Raw genomic sequence first — 22,565 nt, forward strand, 5'->3', positions numbered from 1 at the left:
TTGCTATTATAATGATAATTTTCTGCCAGCTTCCACTTCTTTCTTTAGCTTTAGGAACTAAACTGGTACTAAATTGCTGTGCTCGTCTGTCCTGGAGGCAGCGCTTGGCTCCATCTGACAGGTCGTCTGCTTCCAGAGAGGGCTGGGGTGGGATGGGCATGTGGAGGTATTAGAATTGCTCTTGTGGATCAGACCTCTTGCCCAGTAGCCCATCACTAACAGGGGCTTCAGCGGAAGGTACAGGAATCCTCAGGCTGCACAACTGGAAAGCTCTGCCCGGAGAAGTCTCTTCCAGATCCCATCCAATGGAGGCTTTCTGCCCAGAAGCAGGAGGTTTTCCTGGGGCTGTTCTCATTGTTCATAGAAATGCTTTATCCTTTCCAGATTCCTCATGAGCTCTTGTCCTCAGGACCACACAAAAGTGATTTACGCAGCAGTGCTTTGTGCAGAGTAAAAAGGCATTCTGTACTAATTTTCAGCTTACTGCCTTTCGTTTTCTTTCCTAATCCCTCTTTTCTCATATTAGAGAACACGTACAGAACAGTGCAACACATTTCCTTTGTCATTTAATCTTCTGAAACTTCTGTACTAAACTTGTCCCCATTTTTTTCAGCTGTTCTTCAGCATTTTTGAGAGCTGCAGAGATTTAGACCAAATTGTAGCTAAGTCACATCTCCCCCCTCTAGCACTGCCTGCAGGGTAGATGCAACCTCAGTTTTCAAAGAGAAGAGGGGACTCTCCCTGGGGCATTTTGGACATGCAAATAAGCTAAAAGTGGTGCTCCTTTAATCACGATTTTGAGGACACACTCCAGCAAATTAGTGACTTGGTTTACAGAAGCTGTGATATTTTGTGGCTACTATAGAGTGCTCCTCAGAGCATATGTAAGGCTGAGCAGAACAAGGCACATTAAAATGTAATGTGTGTGAGGGAAAAAAAATTCCATTCACTTTGTATTTCCAAAGGTCAATGAGGGGAGACTTTGCCAGAAGCTCTGATTAAAATAGCTCTAAAATTTGTTTCTCCTCCTGAGTACTCCTGTGGCTCTTCTTTTGCCTCAAGTCGCCTGAGGATGCAGATCTGTGACTCTCCCTGCCATAGACTCAGATTTACAGTGGGAAGGCTTCCCTTCTGGCTTATGCAGAATGGGAGGGAAGAAGGTGGCAGGGAATAGACTGAAATAATAAGCTTCTAGTTGCTCTGAGCCATTGTGAGAGAGACCCTTAAAAAAAGAAGCAGTTTTCTTCCAAGAGGTTGAATGCAACACATGGGCTAGATAAAACGTGCACAGGTCAAAATGCTAAAAGGTTTTGGCTATGCTTTTGTCTTGGACACAGACCACCATCCTATTCCCTTGTGAGTAAACGGTGCTGTGGTTTGCCTTCAGCACTGCTGTGTGTGTGCTGTGGCAAACTGCAAACACAAAGCACTTGAGCTTGGCACTTAGTGTTAAGCACTAGCTCTTGGCTACAAGCCCAAGTAAGGCACCTCACCTTAGGCATAGATGGGAAGAGTAAACTTTTCTGCTCAGAAAGCAGCGTTAGTTACGTGGTGATTTTCTTGTGCTGTGGAACCACGACCACTGTTCTAGCAGCGTTTATTTCCTTTCTCTGTCTTAAAGGTTCTTCATCATTAAGGAAAGTTTCCTGCTCTACTATGCTGAGAGTGAGAAGAAGAGTTTTGAAAGCAATAAGTACTTCAATATCCACCCCAAGGTGAGCAGCAGTTGCATGGAAAAGGGGGTTATTCTCTTTCTAGCTTCTTCCCCTCACCACAGGCACAGCAAGTGAAGAGGTAAGTCAGATCTGGAGAAGCCCCCAAAAATGCAAGAGTGGTGTCAGTGCCTCGTTAAGTTCCCCAGCGATTCAGCATGACTTTGATGGTTTTTTTACTTAATAGTAGATGTATTCCCTTGTTTCCCTAATCAAGTGATCTTGTGGATATGAGAATGCTGTTGGCAAAGCCAGCGGTGGGTCTAACAGTTTTGGTGGCTGCTTGTTCCTAACTTGTACTTGCACTTGTAAGCAGTCACAGCCATCCCCTGCTAACCCCTCAGCCATGAGCGGCAGCCTTTATCAGGAGGCTGTGTGGTCTGAGTCTGCTTTTGTCCTCTGTAGTCGCTGGAGGCTGATGAAGCACATGTGCTCCCAGAAGTGTAGATATCACCCAGCCTGGTTAGGGGCAGCAGGGCACCCATACAGCATGTGTGGGGTGTTGACCTACTGCTGGTGACTGTAACGGATGCACAGCTTCTCTCATAGTACCATGCTGTGAATCTGTGATGTCTGGCCCTGGTGGGCAATTAGCTCCTCCTTGATAAGAGCTCCCACTTCCATGTCCTACCTAGCAGCCTTCCCTTCAGCCATATGCAGGAGAGCCATCTTTTCCCCTGTTCAGATACTGCTTGGAGATCTCCTGAGAGTGGTGGGAGTCCCTGTGATTTTCAGGCGCTGTGTGTGTTGTCCCTCCTGGGATAGGCAAGGCAGGGCAGGGGCCCACAAGTGATGAAGGGTGAAAGTTCAGCTCCTGAATAGTTAATGGCTATACTTGATTTTAACAACTGATTGGAGCACTCTGGTTTATCCCCAGGGTGTCATACCCCTGGGAGGCTGCGTTGTGGAGCCCAAAGAAGAGCCCAACATGCCTTATGCCATAAAGATCTCTCATGAAGACTTCCACGTAAGTAGACTTCTTTTCTTCTCAGAAAACCCCGATAAATGCCAGGAAACACATTATTGCTGATGAGCAGAGCTGAATTGGCAGCCTTTCCCACCCCACCAAGGTATCCTACCCTCTCTGGGCAGACTACCCTGAGAGAGGGTGGCTTAGCATCCCAAGTCCCCTCAAAGCTTTGCTGCTTCTCTTGTCTTGACAACCAATGAGGAAACTTGCTCTTTCTGACAGCAGGTCTTATGATACTAGAGGACCAGTAGACAGATATTCAGGAGCCCTAGAGCTCACATTGCCCTATCATTTTATTCCTGCTGTTACCGTTTGCCATTCACATCTCTTTCCATTGTGTGATAGACCTGGGTTATATTTGCTCCCATGTGATGCCTCCATGGAGGTGGAAGCCTGCAATGAGCTTTCCTCCCACTATAGCTGTGCTACCTGTGTCCTGTTCATGCCCTGGGTGTGCAGAGGTGTGTAAGGCACCAGCCGCTCTAATCCAGGTTTTTTTCCCCTCCCCTCCCCTCTTCTAGGGTAACATTGTTCTAGCAGCCGAATCAGAGTTTGAGCAGGCTCAGTGGCTGGAGATGCTACAGGAGTCTGGAAAAGTGTAAGCTTCTTTCTATTCCTTATTCTCTTTGATCTGCTCTGTAGATGTGTAAAGGATAAAGGGGAAGAAGGACCATGTGGAAGGCAGAAAAGCCCCCCTAGACTAGCGAGACCTTCACTTGCCTCCTGGACCCATTCTTTCCTACACAAGAATGCTCTAAAACTGACCCAAATCTTCCTGCCTGGGTGTGGTATGCAGTATGGTGCTTTGCTACTGACCCCAGGCCGTCGTACGTTGAACACTGATATACCGGGTGGCATCTGCTGTCCCTCTCTCTTGCTCAGAGAGGTGGGAGCTCCCCTAGACCATTTTGTGTGGGAAGGAAGGTCCATGGGCTTGACAAAGCTGTGGGTCAGAAAACCTCCCTGCACTGCAGGTGTATGAATTTGGGGTAAGGTAAGAGCAGAACAGGCGAGGTGCAAAGCTTGTGAGCAGCTATCTGTGTTGCTCTACTCCTCACTGGTGAGCAGGGACCTCACCAGCACATCCCTGTTCTCTTTAGCTGTCCTGGTCATGCTGAGATGTCAGTAACAGCCATGAAGCAACTGTGTGACCATGGGTGCGCATTCCTTCTGCTCAGGTCCTAGGACACTCAGGCCATGCAGCAGCAAGATTTGGCTTCTCGAGACAGTTTAATTCTGAACAGCGAAGGCAGGCTAAATCCCAGGGAGGAGGTGTTAGCAAAGCATTTCCAGCCCACCTACAGGGGTGAGAGAGTTTGATTGCTGTGTGTGTACAGCGCTGAGTCCATAGTCCGCTGAGAACACTGGAGAGATCTGCAGTTTGCTGGCCACCACCAGCTCTGAAATCCCTCAGTACCCAGGTGCCTGACAGTGCAGTGAGCAGCTGTCCTGCAAACCCAAACCAGGCTCTTCCTAAATCTCAGCAGATGCAGGAAGAAATAACCCTTAAAGAGGGACTTGACTTTCCCAAGCCAGGCAAAAGCTTGCAGAGCCTACTATCCAGCCGCAAGGTCTGAAGTAGTGAGAACTTTGCTCTGTCCTTCCTGGCTGCATTGCAATGTGTGTATGCGGTCTCTTGTGACTGTAGGGACAAAAGCTGCTCTTTCAAGTGAGTTGAACTTGTAATACCAGTGTATGCATGCATGTGTGCATGGCAAAGGTAGTATCTCAGTTAATTCCAATGTTATGATGCTGAAAATGTTAATTTCTAATTAATGGGGAACAACACAGTGTTATGGTGGATCAGCCCAAGCTAAGCTCTGAGGTGCTGCAGTGAGCCTGGCTTTGGTGCTGGAGCAAGATATAACCTCCATGGTATCGTATAAACTGTAAATGCAAAGCTGTTCATTAGAGCTTCATGGGAGCATGCGCCCTATGGGACACAAGACCCAAGGCAGAGGCCTGTCACCCACTCAGCAGGAGCAGGCTTGGCTACAGCAGAGGAGGAGGGACACAGATTTAGCCCTAGAGCAATTTTGAGTTGTTCCTTTGATAGCACAGGTCTGCACTTGCCTTCACCAATGTTATACTCAACTATTGCCAAGGACAGTAATTTTGGGGCCAAATTAGCCTTTCAGTAGTGTATGGGAGAGAAGGAACATGGCTGCACAGTGCAGGAAGGGGTCTTACAAACAAGTCATGTGTACCTGCTTATTTCACTGAGCCAGCATTTTGTCTAGTCCTTGCTTCAGTATTCCAGCACTAATGTTTGAAACAAAGATCTAGATTGTGGCTCCTATCATACAGCACACCACCTGCACCCAGCTGACAATCTGCCTGAGACACCCCCTTCCCTCCCCTCTCTGCTTCTGTTCTTTCATCAGAGGAGAGTGATGCAGCTCCAGTGCCTGCCTAATCGCTGCTGATGATAGCCTGCACGTGAGGAAAAGCAGAGATTATGTGATTTATGCTAGCAGGGTCAGGCTGCGAGCTAAGCAGCAGCCAGAAAGGCACAGTGTGGACCAGCAAATTGGTCTGCAATGAATAGGAAAGCTAAAAGGACACAGCTGAGATCTTCTAGGCAACCTGTTTTAGTGCCCTGCTGTTCCTAGATGGAGATTGTAATGCCAGTGTCACTGCAGCACTTAATTTATCATCCTGCTCCCTCATTATAAAACCAACCAAAGACAAAAAAAAAAAAGCCCCAATACCACAAAAGCAAAACCAACACCCTCAGAAAACACCAAGCTCAGAGACTGAGATTCTGTTAAATAGGGGAAAGAAGAAAAAACGAACCCAGGATGGAAAGCATCTGTTTCCTCTCTCCTTTGTTTCCATTTCTGTCTGCTGGCTCTTTACATCTCGGGCTGGGTGGTGTGCGTGCCTGCACAGCTGCCTAGTACCTCCACCATCACAATCTGCCCAGTGATGCCTTCAGCTCCTCAGTCCTTTCCCAGCCTCCTGGTTTGATAGGGGGACCCCTCCCGCAGTGCGGAGGGGAGCTGATGGTCTCTTCAGCCTCCTGACACGGTGTGCTTGGACTTACCACACTGGCCGGATTTTGAGACCTTCTCAGAAATGCCAAAGCCCTTATTGCTAGCTGGCTGGGCTCTCTTCCCACCCGGAGAGGCTTCTGCTGCTCCTAGTAGGGGACATGGGCACATGTACACTTTGTCCATAGCAGCATTCCCTGCACTGGTTGAAAGCAGACTTAAGTGGGCAAAGGGAAAAAAACAAACCAAAACAGGTAACATAGTACGTATGTCGCATGGAACAAAACCACCTGATTGAGAATGCTCTTGAGAAAGGTAAAATGCAGGCAAAGCTAGAGAGATGTTCCGAATGCTGCAAAAGGACGGGGATAAATGGTCTTTGAGCTGAAAAGCAAATGGAGCTACTACGCAGCTTTGGGGTGTAGTTTTCACAAGTATATTATGGGGGTGTTTTCTACTTGTCCCAGGAGCCTTCCTGACCCTGTGCTTCCCAGTACCTTAAGCAATGCAGCTTTTTCTGATGGAAACTCACTTGGGAAGAAATAGAAAATTGCTCTCCCCTCAGTTGAAGTCATGGCCTGAACCTCCCTGTGGCTGCAGTTACAAGCTGGTAATGGTTCCAGCAGGTAAAAGGAATACAAGCTTACATGCTACGCAGTGATACGAGTGCATCTTCTGAGTTATACAGCAGTGGGTGTAGTAACCTTTGAGTTACAAACAGGGAAACATCTTGTTAGGCTGAGGAAGGGAGGCTGCACTGAAAAGGTGAATCTAATAACCAGACACCTCAAAGGCTGCAGCTGTTTTGGAACCTTCCAAGTAATCATAAAATAAGCTCTGTTATGCTCCCCACCCCACTCTTGCGATGTTTGCTCTTGATTTCTCCGGGGTTAGATTCATCCTGTATTAGAGAGTATTAGTGGAAAAACACATTCGCACTCACATGTTCTCACTCAAGATGAAGATGTCTACCTGTGGGCAAAACATCACCTTTTGAATTAGCATTCTAATTTCTTCTGCACTTCTGAATATCCTAGATGCTCATTAGCTGAAAAGAAACCCAGCTGTCTGCGAAGAGCACAAGGCAGTGCTTGGGCTGCTGGAGCTGTGAGCTGCCTAGTCCCTGGGGTGATGTGTTTTCAGTGTAATTGTCTGGCTTTTGTAAGAGATGAAGTACAGGTTGCCTTGACACTGCTTTATAAGAGGTTGCCAACCTAACAGGTCCTGAAAAACTGTAATTTCAAATGGCTCACAAAGAGGCCTGGTACCAGAATGCTTAACAGGTATTTAATATTAATAAGCTCCCTTAGGATTTAATGAAGATGGCAGAATTTCTGGGCAGCAATTGCTGTTCCTGTATGTATGTCAATATAAATAGATTGGGATGAATTTTATGTACGCATTTTATGTGTTTAGGTACTTTGTTTTCTAATGGAACATTAATAGAAGTGAACAGCGAACTCTATTTCTGTTTCTGTTTTTGATTTGTGTGTCCTTGTCCTTGGTATTTAATACCTGTATTAAACCTGGTCCATCAGCTCAATCAGTAATGGGGATCTGCTCCACAGGCCTTGTTTTAGCAGCTTAGTTTCCTAATATGTTGAAGAGACCTTGAGATCCTTAGGCCGAAGTCCTACAATAACTCAGGGTACTCTTTGAATATGCCTGCTTCCTTTAACTCTCCTTACTTACTAGCATCTTGTCAGGCTTTTATCTCAGGTTCTTAATTGTTTTTACAGGGAAAGGTGCTTAACATATGGTGTAGGGCTAGACACAAAATCCTAGTGGCTTGCAAGTTTAGCAGAGGAGAGATTGATTGATTCCAGGATGGATGATGAATACCAGAAAGGCTGAAGGTAGAAGACCGTGTGAAGGAGTCAGTAAACAGTTAATAACAGTTTGAAGGGGAAGAGTGGCTATAGCAGCAAAATATTGGAAATGCTGCAGAAGACAGTGCCATTGTCTTGATAGACAGCTAGGCTGAGTCCCCTGCCTTGCCCTGTGGGACCCTTAGCTCTCTCTTATGTTGTCTGCTTTGTGTCTGCTTTCCCTAGGACCTGGAAGAATGCTCAGCTGGGAGAAGCCATGATTGAGAGCCTGGAAGCACAAGGACTGCAGCTGGCCAAGGAGAAGCAGGAATATTTAGGTAGGAAACTCTGACTTCCAAAAGCCGTAAATCCAAAAATAGCCATTTTGCTTTTCTGGAGTTGTCAGTGTGGCCAAGCCAAGGATTTACAGGTTTCCTTTTACTGGATGAAGCTTTGCCGTAGTCAGCAGCTGAAATTCAGGTTTGAAGGGAGTTAAAACATGAAAATGTAAAGGTAGGATCTGGACATTTGTGTAGAGCATATAAGGAATGTGCTTTGGCCAGCACGCCGCAGTCCTGCAGCTCCCAATGGCTAGACTGCACAAATGTTTGCTGCCCCTGGGAAGTTTGGATGTGCTGATTTCAGCTGCTCACCAGCCTAAGAGCCAGTACCTTTGCCTCCCTGAATCACGTAGGACTGGTATTTCTGAGGCTAATCACAGCTGTTCACGCATGCGTTTTCCTCTTCTAGCTGTTTGGGTTTTTTTGGTCTTACTGAGTCTTTACATTTGCTCACATTGATCATACTGGAAGGGTTAGCTTTTACATGGGCTTGTTTAAGGTGTCTAATGTTAGTGGTTAATTTGCCATTGCTCTCTCCATGGGCAATGGAGAGACAGCAGTTGCTCCACATGAGCATAGAATAATTTAGGTTGGAAGAGACTTCTGAACATTACGTAGTCCAATCCCCTACTTGGAAACCAGCCTCTGGATGGCAGTACCGTGGGTGCTCTGACTGCTTTGGGCAGTCCAGCTGTCTCTTTCCCACATTGCCTATAGCAAGAGCCAAGGCAGGGTAGCCTTTTTAACCCAGACATCTCCTAAGTTGGACCATTCCCCAAAGCGTAAGAGCCCTTCTGACCTGGGGGCTGCTGGTCACATGTGCGAACTCAGTGGCTTGTCTGGGCAGTCATCTGCTTTAAACAAGCTAGCAGCAATTTTGGGTGCTTCAGGTTGGTGATGCCTTGAGCAGGGACTCATGGTATCTACTCCTAATGATCAAGCCATTGGAGGGATCTTGAAAAACCTCCTGCATTTCTGCATTCATGCTGATCAGGGGTGATCTCAGTATGTGGTCTCACATGTAGCGGTGAGTGTAATTCAAGTATCAAGGCATGCTCATTCTCACCACCTAAGTGCCATTCACATATGTGAGCTGATGTATGGCCTCATATATGAGGCAAGCAGGTTCCACACCTGACAAAGGGATAACAGGGAGTGCTGTGAGGAGGGCCTGGAGAGACTGGAGGAAAACCAGAAACAGGAAGGTTTTGTCAAAACATATTTTGCAAACGCCAGAGCAGACTAAAAAGCCTGAGAGACTGAAGGGTGCCCCAGTACAAGACAAGGTGATGGAGGAATAGAGGAGTACATAGGAGATCATTTGGAATATAAAATACATATTTCACTGGGTTCTTCGGTCCATGACAAGAACATTCAGAGCTGGTCAGTTGTCACAGTTGGTTACTTTCTCTTGACAGCTATTGTCTATTTATTCCTATATAACTGCTGAGGCTTCTGCCTCAATAACCTTACCTTCAGTGATCTGTGTGCATCCTGTAGTTAAGCTTTGAGGTCAGGTGCTGCTCCTGGCAGCAGGCCAAGGCTCTCTGGAGGAAGCAAACAGTGTTCCAGGAAATTCCCTGGATCCCCAAGTTACCTCCCAGCTGTCCCCCACACAGCTGTAAGCATGATTAAAAACTGCCCGGGGCAGAGCCTGTTTACGGTTAGAGCATAGGTGCATCAGTCCACAGTGTAAGGATCAGGGCAGAGTCCCAGGTGGGCATGTGTGCTTAGTAGACAAGAGCAACCGATGTTGAGGGGAACTGTTATTAACAAGAACAGTTAAGAATGGTTAAGGAGTTTTGTGGCTAAGTTAGAGGATTGATTTCTGGGCTTGGCTGGGACATGCCAAGATCACAAACGGGAGCTGGCAGGTGCCTGAAGGAGAGGGTGATGTGCCAGGAGGGCAGGGATGCGACACAGAGCTGCAGGAGAACTGAGGGTCTCTATGCAGTGGTACGTGACTCTGTGCACTGACTTTCTGGGCATTTGCTTCCTTATGTGAGAAGCGGAGATAAGAGTGTTTTCCTGACTCAGAGGATGGCAGAGGTTAGTTTGTTGGTGTTCTATAAGAGCACTGAGAGGAAACCTTAGAAGGAGTACACAGCAATATGGTTGCTTACTTTATTAAGTCATTTAGCAACCTGGAAATTACAGAACATCCCATTACTGTCATCTCATCCTTTGGATTCTCCCAGGCAGATACACACAAAGCAATAGGGAACCCTGCATTTTCAAGCCTCAGTCAGTGTTTCATGCCCGTAAATATTCCCAGGATATACATTGCTTTTCTCTGCATTTGGCCTTTGTGTGTGTGTTTGCAGATAAGCTAATGGAAGAAACAGAAGAGCTGTGCCTGCAGAGGGAGCAAAAAGAGGTGAGTGCTCATCACAAGCCAGTTTCCTTCAGCTTCCATGTGCAGGACTGGGAGGTTGGGAGTTGTTGGTTTGAAGGCATATCAGGGTTCAGGGAGGGAGGCTTTGGAGCCAGAAAATGACTCTGGCCAACCTCTGGGTCCTGTGGATAAAGAAAGGAGTAAGAGCTGTGCCATGAGATCAGTCTTGGAGGTGTAACCCTGCTGCCCTTACCAGGTACTTTCCGTGCAGTGTTCTTGTGCTATATGTCTCAGGAGGACAAGGGAGGAAGATCTCATTAAATTAATATTCCCTGGATTGAATTATACACTTGTTTTTTGGCAGATTCAAGACAACTGTGGCAATCAACTTGTCTGTCCCCACAGTTAGAAAGCAAATGAACAGATCTGACACTGCTCTAGTGTAGAGATACTGTTGTGAGAAACAAGCAGCACAAAAAGCAACATCATTTGTTCTCTGGACACGCAAGAGATGGGGAGAATAATAAACATTGCACTGACAAAAACTCAAGAGAGCTCTCCCTTAGATGTGACTATTACATCATAATTAAACAAGTTTATTGTTTTCCAAACTATTCCTAACTTATGTTTGCTTAATATAATAAAAGCAGTTCATTTGCATGCTTATAGCACGTCTATACCAGTTTTTATAGCACTACCATAAAGTTATTTTATGATAGCTTTGAAAGTGGGTTGTCCTATTACATGGTAGGAAAGTCTGCATGGATGTAGACCACCACACTGCAATCTTGCAAACTGCTGCATGCTCTTTTCCAGTTAATCCAAAATGGCTGTGTCCCCTCTTCAGCAAAAGACAGCAATGCTGACCTGGGCTTCTCAGGCATATGGTTTTCCTGTGTATGTTTCTGGAGAGATCAAGTCCAAAGGTGGCTTGGACACTCCTTTAGAGCTAAGTTACTTCTGCCTTTGCAGGGAGACATCCCTCTCTGGAAAGATAGCCTGCTGACAACTCACGGCCATAGGGAGGGAAATGCCTTTGTTTAAAGGTCCTGGAACAAATCTCTGCTCTTACAATGCCATGCATGGTATCTTTGTTGTCCGCAAAGGTCATGATAGTGCCAGGTTAGTCTGAAGGAGTTTGGTACTGATGGAGGAATGAATGTATAGCTCACGGAGCTGCACTGGTGTGAGCTGCTGTGAGCCTGAACGCTTCAAAGCGCTATGTTGGGGAAGCAGCTTGAATCGTGTATCTGCATCACAGAGCAAGAGTCTTATTATGGACTTACCTGGTGTCAGTGGTGTTTTGTGACCTTCCTGGGCCTGCAGCAGGAGTTCTGCTTACAGCTAAGGCTGCAAGGGAACCTGACCAGGACCCTCGCTGTACTTTGTCCCTGTGTCCCTTCATTTGCAGTAGGTCTCTGTAAAGCTGCTCCCTAGACTAGGTTAAGAGACTGTTTCACTGCTTGAGGATAGCTTGCGGTATTCGGTGCTCTTTAAGAGTGATTTTATTAGCACTGAGGTAGTGATGGGCTGATTAAGCTGTGCAAAGCTGTAACTGTGCAGTCTATGTTTTCCTATCGCAGCGGGGATGGGAAACAAGGCTGAGATAGTAGAAATATCACACTTCAGGCACTGCAGTGCTCAGGGTGTTGCATTCCTGAATCCAGGCTTTCTGCACCCGCATATGTGGGTGCCTGGAAATGGTACATGCATGTTGAGTCCAGCTTTCCCAGGGGGCTTTGGACCTTCTGTATTTTGCAGCAGAGCTGATCTGTGCAGCGAGCATATCCAGGAGTCCCATGTGCCTGGTAACATGGCAGGGACTTCTGGATGTATGGAAATCCTCAACCAACCTTCAATCCATTCTAACTGCTCCTGGACGAAAGGGTGGTGGAATTGGACACCCTGTGGCTCTGTATAGCTCAGGTTAAAAGTCACAGGCACTGGTAACAGGGAAGCCTCTCCTAATTTTATGTGTGTCAGCAGAGTACATTCCTTGCCTTCTCTTCCTGTCCAGGAACTCGAGCGTCTGAACCAGGTGCTGGAAGCAGAGAAGCACCAGTTTGAAGAGGTGGTGCGGGAGCTGCGGCTGGAGCAGGAGCAGATTAGACGGTGAGGTGGGAACAGCACAGGGCAGGAGAAGGACATGGACTCCCACCCTGGGCAGAAGTGCTGCTGTGGTGGTGAATCCAAACAGTTTGCAATATCCACCTATTTTATATATGCTATATTGACCAAACCAGGAATGGTTGAGATCTGTTTACCTGCATTTGCTATCACTTGTGTGACCAATGGAATCCAGCCTAGCTTCATTTTGCATTCAGGGCTCCAGCAGCTTCATTTTCAGAGGGCTGGGATATGGACGAACCCCAGATTAGTCAGAGTAGCATGGTGATGGACAGGTCCTAAAGGATTTCAGGGAGGGAATGAGTTTGATTGAGGGTCCTGCCATGTGGGCTCCAAACATCTGAATCTGGTTTTCCACTGTCAGCTGAATGATGAAGTTGCCTCACCAAGAATAACTTTGTAATTTTAATAGTTTTGCTAGCCAAGATATGAACAGTGAACGTATTTAGAAAGGGAAGGATCCAAGTGCTTTTCCCTGAGTGCTTGAAAGAGTATGTTTTGCCATTGCCCTCTTATTCCCTTTTTTCTCCCTATATAACATCTCAGAAAAGACAGCTTGAATTTGCAGACCATTTTCGTTTTCATAGACCTATATCAGTTTAGATACGACTGCCATGTCTGAGCTCTTCCCATTGCAGCCTGGAGGCACAGTAAAGTTCCTGGAGGCCCATAGCATGCTCAAGCCGTGATGATACCTAGCAAGCTCCAGACTCTCTGGGGCTGCCTGTATCAATCACTGGTCGCAGGTCGTGCACTAAGAGATCCACAGGTTGTGCTGTCTGAGCATGGTCTGTGGGGCTGGTGTTCCCCTGCAATAGCTGTCACCTTTTTGCTTCTTTAGGGAGCTAGAGCTCACAGCCCGCTCCCTTAAAGGAGTGGAGGAAGAAAAGAAAGAGTTGCGAAGCCTGACACAGTCCTTACAGAAAACTCTAGAGGTGAGTGGCCCCTTCTCCCCTCTGAATGACAGCATTCTGGGGACGATCCACGAGAACTGACCAGGGCTGAAAGCAATGCTGTCCCGTGGAATGCATCTAACATGCGCTAGTGCTAGAGTGAAGTCCTGTGCAGATGAACAGATTCATTTGGTAGATGATATGAAAGCCAAAAATCCCCTGCAGGAAAGAACTATAACGCAGAGCCCAGCAGTACCAAGTGATTTGATGTAGGACGATAACCACAAATTGCAGTTTGGTTGAAGAGTAGGGAGAGACTTTTCACCACACAGGGAGGCCGGTGGTGGGAGAGGCTAAAGAACCTACATGTATGAAGGTTTTAACCACTTGACTGTAGAGAGCCACAGCTGACCAGGTCTTGCTGTGTTGACATGCCAGTTCTGAACAGGAGGCTGGGCAAGAGGCTACCAGATAGTCCCTTCCAGCCAACATGGCTTTAAATCTGTGATAGTGTTCTGACGTATGTATAACCATACATATATATCTTTTATACATATATATATATTAACTGCAACTAAGTCCTGGTGGAAATAGGAGCAGCAGAAAGACATTCCTTGTTCACAGAAGGGAGCATGGTTCCTAGGCAATTGTGTACCACATGGGAATTTAGGAAACAGTGTTGATCTATTAAACTCTTTCCTTCCTTAGTATCACTCTTGGTGGAAAGTGGCTTTTCTAAATGTATATGGCTTATGAAATTTCCACATGGTTTGCCTTCTGAAGCCCCAAAAGCTCATGTCAGATCATGCAACTTTGTCCAAAAATCTGTTGCTGATGTTCCTTTGAGCTCATCTCCTTGCCCACAGTTATGGGTATGAAAGAACTGGAAAGCTAGGGAAGGAGCATTCAAGCCCTCTTTGCTGGACACCTCACAAGAAAGCAACATGATATATCCTAGAACTGCCATGCAGCAGATGCCCCTAGTTAACACAAAGGAGCAAGGTGAGGAGGGAAGACAGGGAAGCTGCCTGCATCAGTGATGCACTAGGAAAGCACAAGGCTCCAGTTCCTGAGTTCGGTTCTTACAGCAGGTCATGTCAAAGGAGCCTGCCAGTTCTCACCCCTTTCCATAGCAAAGGCTATGGTGGACACTTGTTCCTCGTAAGAGAGGTCCAAAGTGAAAACCAGATTTTGTTATTCCTGTTTTTAACCTGAATGAAGCACGTGGATATAAGGATGGAGGGACTTACTAGGGAAACCCAGGCAGGAACAAGAGCAGAAATGTTAGACTTGGCTGACACTCACAACCTCTGCCCTTCTTCAAGGAGCTATCCCTAGAAAAGCAGCAAATGCTGGAGATGCTGGAAGAAAATGAGAGCCATCTCCCACCTCCAACCAGCCCCAGGAAGGAGCAAAACCCCATCTGGGGACTGCACTGCAGCCTGCAACAGATTGAAGAGAAGATGCAGCAACTTCTGGAGGAGAAACTCTTGGCAGAGAAAAGGTGAAGTGGGGATCTTATGGTGGTGCTGGAGAGGGGGATGTGGGAGAAGATACAATCCAGTGTGAAGAGGGTGGTGGGAAAAGTAATTTTCCCCCTTGCAGGTGGGAGGCAATCAGAAAGGGTACGGTGAAATATTTCCAGGTTTAAAATTCAGGTCACATCAAAACTGTTTTCTTGTTTATCCTGACCTGCAGAGAAGCAAGATTCTTTTTATTTCCATCCTTGGGTTCAGTAAAAGGAGGAGGACACTTGTGCCCTGCTCAGGCTTAGTGCTGTCAAATGTTGTGACTATCTACTGACCTGCTTTTCAGCTGCCAGCACAAGTCTGGAAGCTTGCTTGGCTCCCATGGCAGGAGTTGACATTATAAACACTTCAGATGGAAGAGAGTGAGGCAGGCAGTTGGACTCCTTGTTGCTGCTTGGGCCTGCTCCTTTCAAATCAGAACATAGGCATATGAATCCCTCTGGTGTTCTCGGACTTGTCCATAAGAAGTGTTTAGTGCTTCTGGACCTTGTCTAGGGGTTGAGAATGTTCCATTCAAGAACTTTACAGGTTGCCCGAGGAAGAGCTAAATGCTCCATCCCTGACAGTGCTCAAGGCCAGGATGGCCAGAGCCTTGGATGACATGGTTTACTGTGAGGTGTCCCTGCCCATGGCAGAGTAGTTGGAACTAGATGATCTTAAGGTCCTTTCCAACCCAAACCATTCTATGGTTATATGAACTGTCCACCCGGCTTTCTCCAGTAATGTCTGTGTTATCGAAGTGAAACACAGAGAGTGCTCCTGTTAGCACCCCTTTGCTCGGGGCAGCCAGGTAATTAAGCATGCCCCATCTCAATACTAAGCCCCTTCCTTCCTGTGAGTTGTGCTGGGGTGGGAATGGTCATCTTCCTTTGCTGTGCCGTGTACCAGGATGAAGGAGAATGAGGAGAGGTCCCGAGCACTGGAGGAGGAGCGGGAGTTTTACTCTTCCCAGTCACAAGCACTGCAGAACTCACTCACAGAGCTGACTGCAGAGAAGCAGCAGACAGAGAGAGACCTCAAGGTATCCCCTGTGCATGTTGCATATTGCTGCCCCTGGGCCCAGAGTCCTCTCATTTTCCCTTTCAGTTTATCCCCTATCAAGTGGGAGACTTAGTTTTACTGTTTTCGTTTTGTGGTCACAAATCTTCTTATCATGGTAACACGTGAAGTTGACATGTTGTATTTTTGTAGCACTACTGTTCATTTCTCATTCTGAGGCCCGATTAACCCATTCAGTAAAAGTCTTTTCAATTGCTCCTGTGAAAGCATCATCTAAAGATGGAGGGGAGGAAAAAACAAGTAAAAGAGGAGAGTAGGCACAATCTAGAATAAGTATTATTTCAAACAAATGCTTATCTGGACGTTGCAGAACTGAGCAAAAATCTCTCCTCCTCACTTGTGCTCAGAGAATCAACCTTGAGATTTGTAAATCTCCAGGAAAAGCTGAATGAACTTGAGTTCAAAAGCGGAGGAATGCAGGTGAGGTACCAGCCCTCCTTCATTATCCCGGTAGTGGAAGATACCTTAATTTACACAAAGGTAATTGGACGAAGTGTGCTATTATATTTTAATCTAAATAATGTCAAGATTGTACTTATTATTGGCTGTTTGACACTCAACCTCCTGCTACAAATAGTTTGTCCAAACCCCCCTATCCCCAATTCTTCTTTTTCCTTCACCCCCAAGACTTTGTTATGCTGTAACCTTCCACTTGGGCAAACTAAAGCTATGCTGACCTAAACTATATTAGTTATTCTTATTTGCTAAGCTACTACTGATAAAATCCTTTATTTCTAAATTTTCCTGTGTGTTGTTTCTGAAACTAAGTACTGTGCACCCCTTTGTGGGAATTGATAGCCTTTATCTCAAGTTTGTCTCAGCTGGAAAGATGTCTTCCTGTTCCTCCTCAGCTTCAAGTACTTGAACTCACATACTGAAATTCCACCTCTGATTCCACATACAATGAGAGAGAAGCAGTGAAAATGAAAGTCAGAGTAAGGGAGAATTACTAAAATACTGTGTATTTATTTCCATTTCAGATTCTGTCTGAAGACACGAGGAACAACTTTTGTGTTGTCTTACAATATTTCTGTTGGTTTTCCTGACTGTTGTCTTTTCATTTTCATTGGCTGGGTGGGCTCCTCACAGACCTTGTGAGTTAGCAGGGTGGTTATTGAGACACAAGCTGGTTTTCAGCAATGCCCACTCTCTTCCTCAGGCTGAGGTGAAGGTGCGCATGGATTTGGAGAAGAGGCTGAGAGAAGCTGAGGAAGCATTGCAGAGCTTGGAGCAAGGCTTAAATTCCCTGGATTGCAACAAGGAGAAAGAGGAGAAGATGAAAGCAGATGTCAGTAACTTGAGAAGTAAGTCAGTCATCCATCATCCTACTGATCAGCAAGTTCTGAAAGAGGAAATATTTCTACCCATCTTCCCAGACACAAAAAAGCTTCCTAAGTTAGTGAAGCTGCACATAATGTGCTCTCCCAACTCCTTGTACCTCAAACACGCCTCTTTTTGAGAAGCCGCGACATGTTATGCAGGCACTTGGTGTTTTGCCCTCAAAGGAGAGCAAAATTATCCCAGCCTTCCCTGTTGGGTGGAAGACAAACTTAGGGGCAGAGATGAGCAAATGCTTTCCAAAATGTCAAACAGGGAAACGGTGGCGGAGCTGTGAAGACTGACTAGGTCCAGTTCCCCTCAGGATAATCTTTTCTCAGCCTTGGTTACAGGAATATCATCAGTCTAAGGAGGACTGTGGTTGCTGTAGCAATGTGCTGGTAGGTGACCCAGCAGGTGAAGTCTTGATCCTTACTCAGAGCTACAAGACAGCATCAGCCCAGCACTGCTGCGCTGAGGTGACTGCACTTCACAAGTCAGGTGTAAGACTCCTCGCAGCTTATCCCTTTCTTTGCCTTTTTGTTTTGTTTGGTTTTTTGGTAAGATGGAGCACAATCCTAGCATCTGGCTTGAGTCAGGTTTGGGAATTGACACTTTCAGCTTCAACTGTGCTGAAGTCTTGCTTGTTTTCCATCCTCAAGTATAGTGCAGGGGAAGGCTGTTACGAAGATCATGTATCTGTGGTTTGCTTCAGTAAAAGGTGGATATATTGGGCCAATATAGAAAAGGCCTACGGCATTCTGAGGACTGTTACATATACAAGTATAAATACGTGTATAAATCATTTATGTACAATATTTATAATTGATATATGTAAAAAAAAGGAGTATTATTCAGTAGTTTCTACATCATTTTTCTAAACTGAGACCAAAGGGCACGATTCTGAACTTCATTCTGCTGGCTCAGAGCCATGGTAAAAAAAACCAGAGCTAAAGTGGATGTGTTGAGCTCAGCTTTCGTCTTGAGCTGAGCTACCTGCGCAGGATATAAACGAGTAACCTCCGGCACCGAGTGTCTCCTGCCATTCATTTCCAATCTGAAGTTTTGGGGGATGTTTTCTTCAAAAGTGTAAAAATGTACTCACGAGCAAGACACTGCAGAAAGGGAGGGACCAGCAGCATTTTACTGTCAGTCCCACCACAGACTGCCTCAGTGCTTCCAAGTGATTCCCAAAGCTCTGCTCTGCTCTTTCATGTAAGAGTTGGGGCGCATTAGTGCTCTAGCCCTCTGAAGAGCAGGGCACCAGAGACAGGGAAGAGGACAGCAAGACTGGAATGTCAGAAGATATGCCGGTTAGACTGTACAAGCAGAAATGGACCAGGAAAAGCAGCTTCTGGGCCAGATCAGGAGGGAGTAACATTGTTAGAGTTTGGACATAGGGCTTTGCAAGGAGCCTGTAATGTGTGTATGTAAGTACCAGTATTTGCTATGCTATTAAGAAATCCTTGGCCATGTATGCCAACACCTCCCTTTCTGCAGTTAGACTTGCCTGGTTTCACACCGCATTCCTTCAAAAAAAGTGCAATGAGCAAAAAGCTTCAGACCCCTCTGTTGCAAGAGAGTTGAGAAGTTTTATCATAACAGAAGCTGAATCATGAGTGGTTTTGGGAATGATTGATGGGGAATAGATGGTTGCAGTTCTTCTATAATTTGAGTATGTACTTGTTGGGGACTGGAAGGTTTTATCACTAACTTTTTCATTATGATGATATTCTGGAGCCTCATGGACTGCTGTTTATGAAGATCTAGGGAGGTGTTGAATGTCATTACCTGACTCAGCCCACCAGCATGTGCAGTGCCTTGTGACTGGTTCATTGCTTGAAGTGTCTCTCCCATCACTGCTCACAGTGATGTCTTCTCCCCTCCGCAGAGTTCTTTGAAGAGTGCATCCGTAATGCTGAGCTGGAGGCCAAGATGCCTGTGATCATGAAGAACTCTGTGTACATCCATAAGGCTGCCACTCGTCGCATAAAGAGCTGCCGTTTCCACCGCCGGAGAGCCAGTGTTTCATGGAATGACTGTAGGTTTTGTGCAGCTTCTCACTCTATATCCTGCAGGAGCTGATATGTGCAGATGGGGCTGATAGAGCAGTAAGGTCATGTAGTTCATATTTCATATTCCCTGGTAGCAGCACAGAGCTACGGAGAAACTTGAAGCTTCCTGTCCCTGTACTGATTGTCTCTTCAGGTATATTGAAAGGTAACTGCTGTGATGGCCTTGGGCCCCTAAAAATCCATTCTCAAAGCCAGCTTCATCCGAATGTTTAACTGTAGACTGATTTAGGTTGGAAGAGACACCTGGACATTGTCCAATCAAGTACTCAGGGTGGCTATCTGCAAGGTTAGATCAGGTTCTATGTAGAACCCTAAATAAGAGACAGCTGTAAAAAAAGGAAAGTATCTTTCCATCCCATCAGCATTTTCCTCCTCTGAAAACAGTACAGTGAAGCTGTTTCAGTGCAATGTTTGGCTTATCCCTTGCTAGGTTCTCAGTCACATTTATCGCATGGCTGGTGTGCTCTAGTGAAGCTTTGTCTTCAGTTTGTGTCCCTGATGATGATGCTGACCTTTCTGTGTTGCTCTTGTTTCAGTGAAGCAGTCCCAGTCCTTCATCTTCTCGCATGCAGAAGCTGAAAACATTGAGGAGCTGAAAGAAGCAGCCAAAAGACTGAGCCGGGACCAGCACTTCAGGGAAACTCTCTATCAAATCATGAGGTCGCAAAAGGATTCTGCTTCAGGGGATGAAAAGTGACTCTTGCTGGGAGGGGTCTTCTGATCTCAATTTGTCATTCAGCTCTGCAAAAGTTATGCCATTGGGCACTAGGGTCAGAGGGGAGATTTGCCTTTTGGTGGGGAAAGTTGTGAGTAGGCAATTCCTCAGGTAGTGGCTTTGCTTTAGTTTGCTCCCTGTACCCTGGCAGACCTCTGCTGGTCACTCCAGATCTGTTTGCTTCAGCCGTTTATGTTAAGCCATGACTTGCCAAGACACCACAGTTGGTGTTATACTGAACCACAGACCGTAGCTTAGGAAGTGCCTCGTCTTTACTTTCCTGTCTAGTCTATCTGTCAAGCACAAGTGCTTCTGAGAAAGTCATTTATCAGCCAGCACTCCAACTAGTGTAACCTCCCCAGCTGGACACCATTTACCCTCTTCTGCCTGATCCCCCCTAGGAAATGGCTCACTGCACACCCCCAAGTCAACCAGCACTTTGGTGAGGCACATTTCCTGGCAAGTTTCCTGAAGACCGCAGCAGTCCCAGCCTCCCAAGCCCAGGCAATAATATCACACACGGGGCAGCCTCTTGATGCTACACCCTTTCAAGCAAACGGTTGCAACACAAGGTGAAGACAACCTGAGGATGCTGAGGATTTGGTTCCGAGGAGGATCATGTGCAGAGAGTTTATAGGTAACTCAGTGGCATCAATGCAAGCTGGAGGGGGGTTGTGTTGTGTTGACTGTGGGCAGAACATCCTGGGGCCACCTTTGCACTTGTTTTATATTGGGACATCTGGCTGTGTCACTGCTGCAGAAGGTGCTGTCTGTGGGCAGGTTCAGTGTGAAGGAGCCTTTGATTTGGCTCTGATGACTTCCTCACCACCCCTGTAAAACAAGGTGGAGGACAGGTGGGTGAAGAGTGTCCAGCAACAAACCCCATCACTGCTTGGAGAATTAATCATTGTGAGCAGAGAGCTGTCAGGACTATGGAAGTGGGGAAAATTATCTCTGTATGTGCTGCAGTGAATAGCCTGTGTCCAAGGCATTGTACTGCTCTCTACCAGCCCTCTTGATTGCAATTTAGGCTATCATGGTCAAACTGGGATCTCTGGCAAGCCAAGGCTGCACTGGGAGAGGAGCTGTGGGCAGCCTATTCAGAGGTGGTCCTGTGGCTGGCCTGTGTTCTCCTTCTGAGTGCTCACTATGTGGTTATTGCAGGGAAGGATTTGCCCTCAGTCTGGTCATTATGTATGTGACAGGAGAGGGATCACTTTGTGGTGGAAACTTTGCAGCCTCTCCCACCTATTTTAAGCAAGCAGCTGACTAATAATTACCCTTGCTGTAGTAACAGCACTGCCTGGTGCTTACAGAGCACTTGACAAGCACACTCAGAGTGATGCTGTTATCCCCATGGTATAAACTGGGAAACAAAGGAATAAACAATTCAAATGTGAATAAATTTAGCAGCAGAGGTACAGCTGGGACTCAGGGGCTCTTGCATGCAGATTTTATGGGGCTTTCAGGGCTGTGCCCATCATCAGTACTGCTGGGTATTACATATGTCCAGTAACACTGGCGTAGCTGCTTACCTCTTCCATGCAGGCTGGGACACTGCTGAGTCCCAGGTTTTGTATTCTGTCTCCCTAAGTTCTTTTCCCAAAGGTTCAGTGCTGTTTCTAGGGAGAAGTCAGTGATGAGGCTGAAGGGAGGGGAGCCCTGGCTTGCCAGCCAGAGGAGAAGCCTGATGCTCATAGAGGAGTGTATTGAGAGGACGTGATGCTCCTGCAGGGCATCACTCTGGTGTGATCAGAGGAAAAGCACTGAAAGCACAGCCTGTACTTTCCATTTCAGGCAGTTAGTGACCAGTATCCTTCTGTGAGGCAATGGGAGGTTTTATACAATCAGAGAGTCCAGCACCGAAAGCTGACATTTTTGTGATGGCAGGTAATGAGATAGCAAAAGGGAATTTGTATCCCTCCTTAGCATACCTGATGCTTCTGCGATTTTTTTCCACTCGTGCTTGCTTGTTAGAAGGCCACAAATGAATTCTTGCTCCTACAAGGCTGAAAGGCTCAGAGAAAGCAATACAGAGCTTGTTTTCCCCTTTACGCTGTCATCACATTATCTCGGGCTGGTTTTCAGTTACAAGGTCTATATTATGTGATGCTGGAAGGGACAGAGGAAAGGACAGCCAGGGAGTGTATCTGTAATTCAGGCAGTTAGGAAAATCACCCTGTGGCTCGTCAATGCAGCACCATTGATCTATTATCATCAAAAGCCACAATATCAGTCTTTACAAAAGTATTGTACTCAGGAGGTAGCCACATCAGGTCTTCCTTTACTGTGCATATTGACAGCAATAAATAAATAAAAGTTATGCTGACACTAGAGTGAATTCCTGTGTGTTCTTGACAGACTGTCACTGAAATGATGTTAGATTGCCTCTGCAAGAGTTGAGACAAATCATTGTGACATACTCATTTACTGCCAGTACTCTCCCTCTGCTTCACTGAGTTGTTGTGTTATGTGTTTAACATCACCTCTCAAGGAGTGGGTGTATGTAAAATGCTCTTACCCTGCTTACCCACCACTATACACTTTTAAAATATGTATAAAGACAGAATGTATTAAATATAAAGAAAAAATCTCCCACTTGCTTACCTGAAGCCAGTGAGGAGCTCTCTGTGTAGCCAGTAAAGCATGCCCTAAGCCACATGCAGCAAGGTGCTTGCCATCAGTTGTTCC

General features: G+C 46.3%; 1 protein-coding gene across 1 annotated transcript; it reads left to right on the forward strand.

Annotated features, from left to right (window-relative positions):
- Positions 1–2,362: 2,362 nt before the first annotated feature.
- PLEKHD1 (pleckstrin homology and coiled-coil domain containing D1) lies at positions 2,363–22,196 on the forward strand. The gene is made up of 12 exons (XM_065685555.1): positions 2,363–2,424; positions 2,590–2,679; positions 3,204–3,280; positions 7,730–7,821; positions 10,149–10,201; positions 12,177–12,271; positions 13,128–13,221; positions 14,505–14,683; positions 15,597–15,729; positions 16,927–17,071; positions 18,976–19,125; positions 19,696–22,196. The coding sequence occupies exons 2-12, from the start codon at positions 2,641–2,643 to the stop codon at positions 19,854–19,856; spliced, it is 1,218 nt and encodes a 405-aa protein (XP_065541627.1). The 5' UTR covers positions 2,363–2,424; positions 2,590–2,640; the 3' UTR covers positions 19,857–22,196.
- Positions 22,197–22,565: the final 369 nt, after the last annotated feature.

Source organism: Lathamus discolor, chromosome 6, assembly GCF_037157495.1.
Source record: "Lathamus discolor isolate bLatDis1 chromosome 6, bLatDis1.hap1, whole genome shotgun sequence".
In the NCBI taxonomy this organism is placed as follows: domain Eukaryota; kingdom Metazoa; phylum Chordata; class Aves; order Psittaciformes; family Psittacidae; genus Lathamus; species Lathamus discolor.

Coding starts and splice junctions, on each gene's coding strand:
- PLEKHD1 (XM_065685555.1), top strand. CDS start 2,641: ATGCCTTATGCCATAAAGATCTCTCATGAAGACTTCCAC. Junction 7,822..10,148: donor GGAGAAGCAGGAATATTTAG/GTAGGAAACTCT, acceptor GTGTGTTTGCAG/ATAAGCTAATGGAAGAAACA. Junction 13,222..14,504: donor CCTTACAGAAAACTCTAGAG/GTGAGTGGCCCC, acceptor CCCTTCTTCAAG/GAGCTATCCCTAGAAAAGCA.